This window comes from Natrix helvetica (assembly GCF_964273705.1).
Source record: "Natrix helvetica genome assembly, chromosome: 3".
NCBI lineage: Eukaryota > Metazoa > Chordata > Lepidosauria > Squamata > Natricidae > Natrix > Natrix helvetica.
Genome location: NC_138549.1, coordinates 109,433,163 through 109,447,566, shown reverse-complemented (window position 1 = coordinate 109,447,566; position 14,404 = coordinate 109,433,163). Strand labels below are relative to the sequence as shown.

At 40.6% G+C, this 14,404-nt stretch overlaps 1 protein-coding gene across 6 annotated transcripts in view; it reads right to left on the bottom strand.

Annotated features, from left to right (window-relative positions):
* Window positions 1-8,636: 8,636 nt before the first annotated feature.
* The window catches only part of SSBP3 (single stranded DNA binding protein 3), a 222,503-nt gene continuing 216,735 nt past the window's right edge, over window positions 8,637-14,404 (bottom strand). For all 6 annotated transcript variants that reach the window (XM_081946904.1, XM_081946901.1, XM_081946903.1 and 3 more), the window contains 3 exons: window positions 13,667-13,695; window positions 13,176-13,277; window positions 8,637-11,041 (listed from right to left, as the gene is read on the bottom strand). In XM_081946904.1, the coding sequence (XP_081803030.1) occupies window positions 11,012-11,041; window positions 13,176-13,277; window positions 13,667-13,695 (161 nt within the window). In that variant the 3' untranslated portion in view covers window positions 8,637-11,011. The remainder of the gene's footprint in view (window positions 11,042-13,175; window positions 13,278-13,666; window positions 13,696-14,404) is intronic.

The window sequence follows — 14,404 nt, the reverse complement described above, 5'->3', positions numbered from 1 at the left end:
GGAACGCCCCCCTTGCCACGGCTGTCACATGGTCATCCATCGACAGCCGGGCATCCAGGAGGACGCCCAAATTGCGTGCCCGTTCCACGGGGGCCAGTTGTTCGCCCCCAATGGCCAGTGATGGAACCCACTGGTTGAACCGGGGCACCGGTAACCACAGCCACTCCGTCTTGGAGGGGTTGAGTTTGAGTCTGTTGCTTCCCATCCAGACCCGTACGGCCTCCAGGCACCGGGACATCACTTCAACGGCATCGTTGGGGTGGTTCGGGGTGGAGATGTACAGTTGAATATCATCAGCGTACAGATGATACTCAACCCCAAAACCACAAATGATCTCACCCAGCGGCTTCATATACGTGTTGAACAGGAGAGGCGAGAGAACCGACCCCTGTGCCACCCCACAAGTGAGTGGCCTCAGGGTCGACCTCTGCTCCCCTGCCAGCACGCATTGCGTCCGGCCGGAGAGGTAGGAGGAGAACCACCGCAGAACGGTGCCCCTCACCCCCAGCCCCTCCAGACGACACAATAGGATACCATGGTCGATGGTATCGAAAGCAGCTGAGAGATCTAAGCACAAAACACTTATGCTTTGAGCCATTAAAGAAAAAAAGTGTTTTGTTGTGTTCTGTTTTGCAATGAGGTCATATAATGGTTGTAAAGGGGGGGGGGAATTCATGCTTACCTAATTAAAAGTGTTTAGGCTTATAAAAACTGACAAAGGTAAATTGCAACAAGTATTTTCCACCCAAGCTCAAAATGTGCAACTTCCCTAAAATGGAATATCAACTATTTTATAATGGTGTGTAGAGGATTTTTGGGTATTACAGAGCATGGTGTTCTGTCTTAAATAACTTAGCAGAATTATTCAGCATAAGGTCTGTAGAGATTCTCTGTGATCCAGGTCATGTCCCAAAGATGCTTTTGCCTGACCTGGATGACTGAGAATCTCTACACTTTCAGCTATACAATTTGGGATGAACACCCTTTGAATCGTATGGGAGTAGGAATGGATTTCCGGAGGAAAAATTGCAGACTACAGGAATCAGGAGCACTACTCAGGTGACCCTGGGGATACAGATAACCTCTGAGAGTTTCAATGACCCTTTAAAAGATGCAAATGACCAGCTGCCTGCAAGAAATATAAATCCTTCCATTCCTCACTATCCTGTCAGGGCTGAAGAAGCTTCTTGGATGAGAAGCTAAACATCTTCAAATGGAAAAAACAAAGTCCAGTTGCCTCCTGAAAAAACATCTTTGGGATATTCAGCATTAAGATTTATGAAGGATAAAGAACAACTTCTGAAAAAATAAGCATAGCTGCTGCAAAGAGATCTTTTCCAGCAGCATCTTATTAAGCTTAACAAGGCAGCTACTTATTAGGTAATTAAAATTATAATAAAGATGAATAACACATGATGGAGAGGATTTCCTAAAAATCTTTCATTGGCTGCAATTTCACGAGTAATGCAGAATTATAAAAATATTGATGTGGTTAGGTTTATATAAAACAATACAAGATACGAAAAAGTTAAACCCAAAAGGGTTTCAAAGACCTTTTCAGATGTGGTTGCTGTGTTCCAATTTATGCATAAGCTATTCAGTCTTCCACATCCCCAACACAGGTGTCTGACATAAAAACTACTATATGTGCTTGCACCTTTATTTAAATCTATGGTATTGCCAATGGCTGGAAACGATGAAAGACCTTACATAAAAAGTATTGCTCTTATATGGTACTTGGCATCTCCAGGATGAAACATAAAGTTATGTATATGGTGGGAAGATGATTTGAAAATATTAGCAGTGGGAATATTGATTAGGAAAAGATTAGGCCAAATTTCATGCAAAGAATAATGCAAAAAAAGAAAAAGTGATGAGAGCCAGGTTATAAAATGGAATTCGATCACTTGTATTAATAACTTACTGCCAGTCTATTGCAATATTGACACCATGTTTAGATGTCTGCAAATCAGTAGCTAAGGAGCAATATTCAGGGAGGTATTGCCTTCTTGTCATCTGATTAGTCATTCCATGGGAAGGTGAGACCAGATGAACTTTCTTGACAAATTGTAATGAAACTAAAGATGTCTGGACATTACTATGGCATTGTGTTGCATCTTTTAGAGAAATCTTGCACTTCAAGTTCTGGAATGTTTAATTTGATTAACGACTGCAGTTTGATTGGAATCTTTAAAAAATATTTTAATGTGCCTTTTGCAGGGTTATGTAGGTTGCTTGTGATAAAACAAGAGACACAAAACAATGGCAAAACCAGTAATTTGCTGGAAAGCTGGTCACTGAATAGTCAGGAGCTTCCAGCTAAATTATATAAATTATGCTTAGCAGGGGAGAAAAATCCATTCACACTTTGTAGAATTCTTTGCATGGGATGGAGAAGAAAGGCCATCTACCTTCATTCAGCTCATATTTAGATAGCATCTATACTAAACCTGGTTTCCAGCATGGGAGAGGTCTGACTGGCTGTTCCAGGTCAAATAATATCAGTTTAATCTTGCATCACAGGTCTTTGAAACCGCCATGCTTTAAACCACCTCAGTCAAAACAGCTGGTTGAATTTTGACAAATGTAAATATGCTGTGACAGGCCAGTGAAGTATTTGTGTAATTGCAAGTGGAGATGATGATAGCACTTAACCAAACTGTTCTCTCACAGTTAGGGAGCCAGTAGACCAAACAAATAAATAAGCCTTGCTGTTATACAGGGAGACCTGGCTGAGCTGTTTGTCTCTTCTGGATATAAAAAGAAAGTGCTCTGACAAAAGCAACAGGAAACCATCAGTATTCCCAACATGTCTTTCCAGCCTCTTGCTTCCCCCTATTATGAGTGCTGACAAATAGTCTCTCTTCCTCCAGTTTCTTGACTGGAGTGACAATGCTAAGGCTGCCCCCCTGGGAGCTGCCACAGGGTTTGTGATGGCTTTTGAAACTGCTCCCACTCGTTGATCTCTTTGTCTGAACTGCCTTCAACAGGTAGGCACGGGCTCGGATAACAAGACGCACGAGGAAGCCTGTATGCTTTTCAAGGCGGAATGGTTCCTTAGCACGAACCCGTGATGTGAGGCTAGTATGAAATCAAACACTTCAGGTTCCGCTAATAGAAGGCTGCAGGAACCCACAGACAGCTCTTGTCTTATGGTCCGGTTGCACACCTTGAAATGGCAAAACAGCAAATTTAGTACTCCATACATCCATGGACTTGAGCAGAGGTCTTTCACTATGATGTGCTTCAGCCAGGTTTTTCCTGTACTGGTAGTCCTCGACTTAACAACAGTTCACAGTGGCGGTTCAAAGTTAACAACACTGAAAAATAGTGACTTGTGACAGTTTTTCACATGACAGTTGTAGTATCCCCTTGGTCATGTGATGAAAATTTGGACGCTTGGCAACTATGACAGCTACAATGTCAGCCTGCTCTGCTTTTCTGACAAACAAAGTCAATGGGAAATCCAAATTCACTTAACAATCATGTTACTAACTTGATAACTACAGGGATTCGCTTAACAACTGCGGCAAGAAAGGTCATAAAATGGAGCAAAATTCACTTAAAACCTGTCTCACTTAGCAACAGAAATTTTGGGCTCGATTGTAGTTGTAATTTGAGGGCTACCTGTATTTATTTTTAGGACTAATACTAGATTAAACTCAACAAACCTCCGCAGTATATTTAGCATATGTCCCATACCCCCTCCCCCAAATTGTGAAATGGTAATCCCAGCAAGCATTTTTAAGTACAACTTGTCCAGAGTTTCTTGCTCCATCACTTCTGTTCTCTTCACGTGGCTGTGGCATTTCTTGCTGCAATTAGTATGGCAGATAGAAACCGTAATGCCTTAGCATGCTGTAGAGCATTTGGTAAGCACAACCCCCCAACTCTTATACTGTAGACTTGCGTTATTATACAATCCCAAATTCACATTCATTGTAAAACTCTCCCCCCCACCCCCCTTCGGCTATCCAATCTTCAAGGCCAAACAATCAACTGCTTCCACAAATCTTAAAATTACTCAACTGGAAGAAAAACTTGAGAGCTCCAGGATATTTTTTTCCATGTCTTTTCAAGGGAAGAATGAGTTACGCTTTACATAGCGTTGGGCAGAGAAGAAGAAAGACCGCGAGGGGAAGAAAAGAAGTGGTACAACATGACAAAGCTGAAGCAAGATTAGTCGTAGAGATTTTGCAAACCATGCAAATCCCAAGAGTTGCTTTCTAGTTATCAAAAAGAAAACACATGCTAGAATACGAAGATGAGTGTGAGAAAGAAACAGGATGCAGAACTCAGACTTCTTTAAGATCTTAAAGAACGGGGAGGGCCAAGATTAAATGATTAGGAGAAAGGAATTTGAGAGCTACCTTGGGGCTTCAGAGAAAACATCTGCAACTCCATTTAGCCTCCACTTGCACTGCTAATTGCTACTTACATTAGACAACCAGATGCTCCAGCAAACCACTGCACTGCCTAAAAAGAACTGCATTTCAAAGCAAGTCACCCCAAAGCATTATACTGTAGTAACATAACTCAGACTTGCCAAAAGAAAAAAAATGCGTGGATGCAGAATAAAATATTCAATGCAGAATAAACAGAAAAATTCAAATATTTCATAGCTTTCTAACCGTATTGTGTTAGTTCTGTTTTAAAGAGAGACAATAGAATCATAGAGTTGGAAAGAGCCACATAAACCAACAATTCAATTCCCTGCTTAGTGCTGGAATCCCAATTAAAGTATGACTGTAGATGGCTGTCAATCCTATGCATACAAGGAAAGGGAGCCCAGCATAGGCAGTTATTTGATTCTACTGTCAAACTAATGTTTCTGTTAGATAAATGGAAGCCCATCTTTTAAGACAGATAGCTACAAAAGCAAGAAAAAAACAAACAAACTGCAAACCATATCCTAAATATCTCAGGAGTATTTCAAGCTCCCCCCCCCTCTAATTTAAAAAAAAACCTCAGGATTTTTATCTGGCGAAAGCATGAAGACAGAAAACTAGCTCATCATTAACAGATGTAGCTGATCACAGGGATGTATTTTGCAGGTACGAAAGAAAGGCTTAATATGGTGCTTTATAGAAATCACCAAGGTGCACATTGAGAAAACCATTGGATATTGCAAGAAATAGTAGCTGAAGTCAAAGCTGAAATAATTCCATTATTATGTCTGAAGAATGACAGCCAGGATGGTGCAATGGTTAAGACACCAGGTTGGAAGGGAGAATGGGAGTTGTAGCTCTACCCTAAGGCACAAAGCCAGAAGAGTGACTCGGGCCAGTCAGTCTGTCTCGGCTCTAGAAGGAAGACAAGGGCAAACCATTTCTGAAATCTTGCTTAAGAAAACTGCAGGAACTTCTCTAGGCAATCGGCAGAACTCAGGAGGCATAAAAACAAAACAAACACTTCTGAAGTGCATGTACACAATGGTGCATAATAAAAACAAATCACCACCCTAACAAAAACCAGCAGCATAAAACAGGAGCAGAGTCTTGCAGAGATGGATTCTGAACTAAAGTTCTACTGTATAACAAACATTTGCCTAGCAAAAGAACATGTTGGCCACATATTGCAAACCAAGGACAAAAGTGATCTTATTGGTTACGGTGTTCTGTAATGTACAGTAGGCATATTAGGCTGAAAGGTTCTTTGGGCACCAGATGAAGACTCTTTTATTTTCTAAGTCCTTTAATGTAAGATGCCGATGAAGTGATGGAGATTGGGTGCACATGTATATTTTTTCAGCTGATTATTTTATGCGTTTAGAACTCGACACATTGGAATGTACATTCAACATGATGACACGGGCATGTGGAAAATGGGAACTGTTCCAGAGCTACCTTGCAAGGAAGAAAATCTGCCCATAAAAAGCACATACCTTGGTTGCACTTTCATTACAATAGCTCCCCCCCCCCCACTTTCTCACTATGACTACCTTCTCATTCAGTGAGGTTAGCATCCTCTCGGATTTTCAAAACTAGCTTTAGAATACATTGGAAAAACATTGCATACTGACAATCAAGTTTCATATACAGCATTTAAAACTTCTGTCCATGAGGAAATACATGAATACAATGATCAATGATTTCTGTAGGTATATTTACTATTCTGTGTATACACAGCAAGGCAAAATGCAACCGATTTGATTCTAAGTTATGAATCTTCGATTTTCTCCTCTCTTGATAGACTTGAGTTTACAATTCTAGCTGTACAAATATTTAAACTTTGTAGACTATTATGCTTTTTGTAGGTTTCCTTGAAGATACAGGTTTACAAAAAACTACCTTGCAATTGTACAATTGAAATCGTGCAATTCCTGTGAAATCTTGCAAATGGGAACATAGACAATTCTTTCAGATTCTTTCCCCCATGCCTAACAGAAGCAGAAAAATAAGGCCTCCCCAAAATATCCCATTGTTTTTGCACAACAGATAATGGTGTCTGTTCAATTTCTGATCAAGCACAATGGAAACTTCAATGTAATATCCTGAACTAAACAATTGATAGGAAATTAGGGTTAAAATATGGACTATGAGTAGGACTTGATTCCAAATTTACATTGCTGTTTCTGTCACATGCAAAATAAACTGCACATGTTGAAAACACTTTGGGATTTTAAAATTTAGACTAGAAAGAGGAAAACATATTGAGAATATCAGCCTGCCCAAAACAATTATTCTGAACTGGCTACTCATTAGTTACTTAAAGTTGTATTCGATGTTATTAGACATACCTAATTGTGTGCTTCCTACATCGCTAATATCTAACTGGGCTTGTTATGACCTAGGCTTCCCCAGCAGCACGAAGCCGAGTCCTCGTCCTGATAAACCCCTTTTATTTAATTTGCCGTGAATTCCTCTACAGCAAAGTCCCGGCACACAGTCTGTCAAGATATTTCACAATTACCGACCTTTATCAGGCTTGGAGAGTGGCCAGGCCAATATCTTTCAGACACTGCAATACTTGCCAAGAATGCAGGAATTAACTAATTGTCTCCTGTAAACACCCCTCCCCTTTCGCTCCTCTTTTATTCCCTACTGGAGGGGCCATTCACCATCCACCTGCCGCTTTATTCCCAAGTTGACCCTTGTTCCTTAGCTGTTCCCTTTGTCTGGCAACTCTGCGCATGCACACATTGAGAACAGGCTCCAGCTGTTTGTCTGCCTCATTGTTGGACTCCAAAGGCAGCTGATAACTGTCAGACGGCCCTAGCCCCATCTCTGCCTCTGATGCAGGATCCTCATCAGAGCCTTCCCCAGACTCCAGGACTGGCCCATGTTCCTCCCCAACCTCCTCACTGTCCGAATCTGCTGCCTGCTTCCTGGCCACTGGTGGGTCACAACAGGATTATTAATGTAGGAACAGTAGGATCAAAATAATATCACTTACCAGTAATATTTAAAAGTTACATTGAATATGATGTGACAATCCCTGGACAAGAATCTGTTCATTTACCCAATAAAGAACTCAAGCCATAAAAGGAATCCTTCAGATCACACCAATCTGTGTCTAAGTATGAAGATTCAATGAGATATATTCATTTGTTGTATTGTGCTGTATCACACTTCACATGGACTTGGAAACAATTTTGATCCATCATTTTAGTAGCCTTTTCAAACTTCAAGCCAGCCAAAGGATGAAGAAATAACTATTATGAGAGCACATACGATTAAGCTGGATTTATTCTGAGCTTTCCTTGAGATATAACAATGTAATAGGCATTGTAAAATAACCTATTCTTTAACTCTCCTATAAGGTAAAGGTTCCCCTCGCACATATGTGCTAGTCATTCCCAACTCTAGTGCTCATCTCCGTTTCAAAGCCAAAGAGCCAGTGCTGTCTGAAGATGTCTCCGTGGTCATGTGGCTGGCATGAGTAAATGCCGAAGGCGCACGGAATGCTGTTACCTTCCCACCAAAGGTGGTCCCTATTTTTCTACTTGCATTTTTTACGTGCTTTCGAACTGCTAAGTTGGCAGAAGCTGGGACAAGTAACAAGAGCTCACTCTGTTATGCGGCGCTAGGGATTCGAACCGGTAAACTGCCGACCTTTCTGATCGACAAGCTCAGTGTCTTAGCTACTGAACCACCGCGTCCCTTAACTCTCCTATAGAAGATGTAAAAAAAAAATCAAAAGTTTTTATTGTTTTTGTATAACAGAATTTATACAAACATCTCTGATTTACCTTGCATTTTAAACTGTAGGTAAACGATTTACTTGCATATTCATTTTAATGTTCTGTGGATTCTTGGCCAAGATTCAAAGAACGAGAATCATCAAGTTTTTGTTTGTTTTTTTGCAAACAGGATACACTCTGGGCAAAGCTGCACCAAGTTGCGGCTTGATTCATTCAATTTCTGCTCTTGTATTTAAAAGAAAATGGCTGTTTTTGCTGGATTGTTGCACTTTTTAGCGTTTGAGAAGGCATTTGACTTGATTTTGAGGCTGTCTAAAAGGAATGTGAAAGTGGGTTGTAAATCTAAATGTTTGTGATAATGTTTGTGATAGATATGAAGTGCATCTTCAGAATGTGGTGCCTTCAAAGAGAACATAATCAGAATGAGGCGACTTTCCACTGCAGGTTTTCTGGCATCTCTGTATCCAGGAGAGAATAATGAACAGCAAGGACGTGAAATCAAATGTTTATATTTATTACAGCAGGGGGGAAAAGAGAAAAGATCTTGATTTATCTTTTAAAAACCATCCCAGACCAACGAAGACATTTAATTTAGCCATCACTTTAATACAATGAAACCTGCCAAGTTATCTCTTTTAAAAAAAGTGTTGCATTAGGAATGGGACAAATCTTCATTTGAAGGTTTATTATTATTATTATTTTTCTTTAAATATAATCCTGACTGTAACTGTGAGAATCTTCGTTTGCCCTCCCCATCCCCGTCATCTCTCTACAGGAAAAAAAAAAAAAACTTAATCAAAATGCCTAAGAAAAGGGCAAGCATTTCTTTTTTTAAAAAAATCATTGTCTTCTTAAAAATTACACGGTTTCAAGTACTTTTTTTGATAGAGTAAAAACAAGCCAATGTTTTCCAAAATGAAACAAAACCAAAAAGAAAAACAAAACCAAAACCCAAACAAAACCATAAGTAAAAAAAAAAAAAAATTTCATTAAGGGGTGCAGAAAAAAGACATCCCTTTAATAAAACATTATCAACAAATATCGTACACAAACTACAATGTATAATAATTACTTTTCCTTTCCCTCGCTTAACTTTAGAACCAGACTACAAGGTAAGAAAAAACACTGAAACAAGGTACAATGTTCTCAAGAATCCGCACAAAGGTAGGTAAATCCAGGGTAAGATAATATTTTACATAATATGAAATACATAGATCAGAAGTGAAGGGTTTTTTTTTTCTTTTATATAAAACAAAGACCAGCTACAAGGGAGTGTAATGTACAGAGATCTCAAGACTTGGGAGTTTCACTATACATGATATGCTTTTCTGTAGTCACCCCTACCAGGAGAAGGTAAGATTTATTTTATTTATTTTTAAATTCTGCTTTTAATTACAGAGTGAGAAGGAGGGAGAGAGAGCCTACAGAATAGCAAGTATACAATTTAACAACAATAATTACTTAAAAATATCTCCATCCAGTTCCAGAGCATATACAGTGAAACCCTAGTAAGATCACATCGTTTCATTTAGAAAACCCAAACCCAAAACGAAAACAAAGCAGTTGTTAAGAAGTTTGCTCTCACCAGTTTTTGAGTCAAGTTTTTAATGCCTTTTCATTTTATTTCTGACACTGTCCCAACAGGGGGAAAAAAACAAATCCCAAGTACAGATAGTTAGTTGACTTACAACCATTTAACAATGCTCTGAAATTATGATGGCCTTGGAAAAAGCGACTTACGACCCATCCTCAAAGCTCTGACCCTCACCCCACCCCACCCCACGGCTATGTGATCACAATTCAGACACTTGGCAACTGGCTCACGTTTATGATGGTGGCAGAGTCTTACGATCATGTGATCACGATATGCTACCTTCACAAGCTTCTACCAAGCAAAGTCAATGGGGGAAACCAGATTCGCTTAACACCCAGATTCGCTACATGGCCATGGAAAAAATGGCCGTAAAAAAATCAAGTCCGGTCATGTGATGACTTGCTTAACTCTCGCATTGCTAAGCAACCAATCTCAATTCTGGCTGTAAGTCTAAGACTACCTGTACCTAACCCTCAATAACCCACCTCCCAGAAATTCTGACATTTTCCAAATTCTGCAAAAGGGCAATTCATAGCAGTGCTTCGGGTGGGGGGGGGGGAGAGGGAGGACAAGCAAGGGTGGGGACTAAAACAGTGCATGCCACAGTCACAGATATACCCAAGATCACAATTAAACTTTTGGAGGATGTGATCCTACAAGGGAGCCAGCTGCATTACAAACTGAGGCAGGGGAAATGTTTTCCACTCTGATCTTCTTGCTGAAGGAAGTGTTGTGCTGCAAGACGCCAACCTAAAAGGGGAAGGGGGAGGGGGGGGGAGGTCTTCTGAACAAAACCCACCAATTTATTTTAAAAAAACCTGTCCAGTTTTATTATTTTAAAATGGCTACAGAGACAACATGAGATTTCATATCTAGACTAGTTTCCTTGCGTAGCACAGCACAAACATACAAGAAGTTTAAAAGAATAATCAAGCAAGGGAGGCTGGAATTGGGTGCTAGAGGCTTCCGTTTGTTTCCAAAAAATGAACAAAAAAAGTGTCATATACATATAATAAATCCTTCTGCAGAAGAAGGATCTTGTCATGTCTTGAAATATTTTAAAGATTTGTCCTTCATTGTTTTATGGAATAAAAAGTTCAGCCTTTTTATTGCATGAAACTAAAAATTAGGGCTGGATCTCCGTCTCTGAATGTCTCCCTGCCAAACGCACCTAAGCTTCTTCTCGTCTTGCATAATTTCTTGAGATCCTCCAAAGGGCAGCCGACTTTTTCTTTATCCTGGAGAAGAGGATGTGGAGCGAAGGAAGAGGGAAATCACACACTCATTGTCATGCTGGGAGAATACTGGGTGAGGAAGGGAAGGGTGAGAAAAAGAAGAAAGAAAAAGTTACGCAAGTAAAAATGATGCCAAAATCAGAACAAATTGCTAACTTTGCGCTGCGCAAGCAAATGGGGGAAATCCAATTGCCACCTTTTTATCTCCTGTTGGTCAACCATGGTTGGTGGTAGCTTGGTGGTTAGGTGGAAACGCAAGTGTTACTGCTTTTACAATTTCCGTCGTCATATGTATACAACAGGGGTGGGTTCCGACAGTCACTACTGCCGGTTTGCTCCTGGCGGGGTCCGCACATGCTTGATGCATGATGTGCGGACATGTGCAGTGCAATAAAAATTGCTCTGCGCATGCGCAGAAGCAAAAAACAAGATGGCGGTGCCTAAGGCACCGCTCAGAGAACTGGTTTGGGGGTGTGGCAGGCCTGGGTCATTGCTGGTTCCAGCGACCCAGGCCACCAAACCACTACTGGTTTGGCCAAACTGGTCCAAACTGGTAGGAACCCACCACTGGTATACAATGATAAAGGCCCTCACGTTAGAATGAATATGATACTACAAAGCTTTAATCTTATATGTTTTTGCATGAAACAAGTTACACTAATAATGAAGATGTTGCCTTTTCTTAATTAACCTTTGCTTTGGTTGTTGATCAGCATTCCTTTCTTGCAGCTAGGTTAAATTTCATATTAGCATCATTTGGGAGAACCAGCCCCTTAAATTAAGTATCTCTCCTGCTTCGACCGTCAGGGATGCTTTTCAAGAAGTCCATCCATTCAAGGCGATAGTTGTGCTTTCCTACTTCTTATTTATTTTTTTATTTTTATTTTTTTATTTATTTTATTTATTTGATTTGTTAGCCGCTCCCTCTCCACAAGGGACTCGGGGCGGCGTACAATAAATAAAAGCACATATATATATATTACACGGAGGAGGTAACAACCATTACAATACATAAAATAATAATAATAAGATTAGGAATTAAAATACCCCAGTTTAAAATTACTGATTTAAAAAAGACTGTCAGGAGGAATAAGATGGAATTATGGTTGAGCCAGGCCAGATAATTGAAAAAGGTGGGTCTTGAGTTCTGAACGGAAGGAGCGGAGGTCGGTGGTAATCCTAATGTCGAGGGGGAGGTCATTCCAAAGGGCTGGGCCCATCACAGAGAAGGCCCTACTCCTGGGTGTCGCCCTCTGGCATTGTTTAGTGGATGGCACCCGGAGAAGTCCCTCTCTGTGAGAGCGGATTGGTCGTAGGGATGTATGGGGCAGGATGCGATCCCGCAGGTTGTGCTTTCCTACTTCTTCTAACTCCCTCAATGAAAATGTGATTCTAAGCATTATATCACAGAAGTGAGTACATCCCTTCACATTTTGTAAATATTTAAGCATATCTTTTCATGGGACAACACTGAAGGAATGACACTTGGCTACAATGTAAAGTAGTGAGTATACAGCTTGTATAACAGTGTAAATGTGCTGTCCCCTCAAAATAACCCAACACACAGCCATTACTGTCTAAACTGTTGGTAACAAATATTTACAAAATGTGAGGGAGTGTACTCACTTCTGTGATATACTGAAGCTTCTCATGGTAAGACCCATCACTGATTTATGTTACTTTATTATTTTTTAAGTATATGATTAACAACAATGGCAATGATTTTCCTACAATGAAAGGGCTGCTATGATCTAGCCAGAAACTCTAGACAGAAGCTGTCAGGCAACAGGGTTTGTCTTATGCACATCCAATACACACGTTTGCTGTACATTCAAACTGTGAGAGCCAAGCACATTTCTTTTGTCTTTGCTCTCTGGTTCTAGGATTGTTTCAAAGGAACTCTCTATATTTCCTTCTTTCTTTTAAACAACTTAAGGTCTCCGTTACCTCCCTTTGGAACCATTTATCTTCTTCGTATATAGAAGGCATGCTACATCCAGATATCATACTGATTATCTTACTCTGGATCTTTTCCCAGTTCTATCAGCCCCCACATCATCCTTCCTTGATATTTTGTTTTTCACCCTCACACTGTCAAGCCATCATATTCCACATATTTATAAAAGAGACTCTTCCAAGAGCCTTGAAAAGCTCTGAGATTGAAACATAATGTGTTTAAAGAGCGGGTGTAAGAACGACTCACGTTGTCATTTTGGAAGGAATGGAGGAAGTTGCCTCCCAGTTCACCATCATCTCGTGGAGTGCCCGGAGGATTGCTAATGCCACTTATGTTGTTTGGAGAATTCTACAATTAAAAAGGAAAGGGGGAGGGGAGAGGAAGGGGAAACACACAGACCACACATATACACACTGAAGTGAGACGGTGTTTTTCAGCAATGTGTACACAAACAAATATAAGCAAATACATTGTTCTCGGATGAGCAAAAGATAGCTAAACATGACGCTTGTGCATAGAAAGAAAGTGTTGCACTTCATTTAGAGCGTACGGATCTTCATCTGCTAAGTCAACAGGGGAAGTCTGCTAACTTCTGGCTAACTAATAAATGTGGACCGGAGGTTGAACACTTCCTCCCTACTTTCACCCCATAGTATCCTATAATCCTAAATTTGACATTTAATACAAAAAAGGATAAGAAGCCCCCACCTAATTATATTAGCAACATGTTGACTTACTTTTGGAAGTCCATCAATGTCTCCTGACCCTTATGAAAGAAGATTGGGATGGTGGGATGGAGAGGAAGAGGGAAAAACAGGCTGTTAGTGGAAAGGAGTTTGCTTCCCTCTTCTAAATCAACATTTTCCCCAACTAGCATTGAAACATTGTAGATCCTGAACCTATATGCAGGAAATAAGAGGCTGCTGCAAAAGGTAGGGCTGGACCTTCTGGGAAGCAGCTGGCAGTACATTAGTTGAGTTGCAGGTCACAGCTGGGCTAATGCAAACCTTTTAACATTTGCCTCCAGAAAGGGAACTGCTGGGGGACACCTCAGCTGCCATTCCTTTGCATGGAAAACTCCCCGGAGCAGAGCCCAGCTCACCTTCCTCACAGCACTAGAGTAATGGCCTAATCGAGTTGCTACGGCCTCGGCTCCCTCCCGTGAGCTTTCTGACACTGATCAAGATGGAGCACAGCACCTCTACTTCAGCAAGATGTATAAGGCAAGCATGGGAGGTTAATGGGTCTTTCTGCTGCTTTAATTAAAACACACACACCACAGATAGGTTCATGCTGCTTCTTCTCTGTTATCTATCAACAGGAGTGCAGCGAGCCCGTGACCAGCGGTTCCTGTTTTCTGGCTAATTTTCGACACTACGAGTGTTTAAGAATGGCAAAGGCATTGGGATTGCTGATTATCGACATAGAGCTAGCCACTTATGGAAACATGGAGGAATTCCAGAAAAATAAGGAAC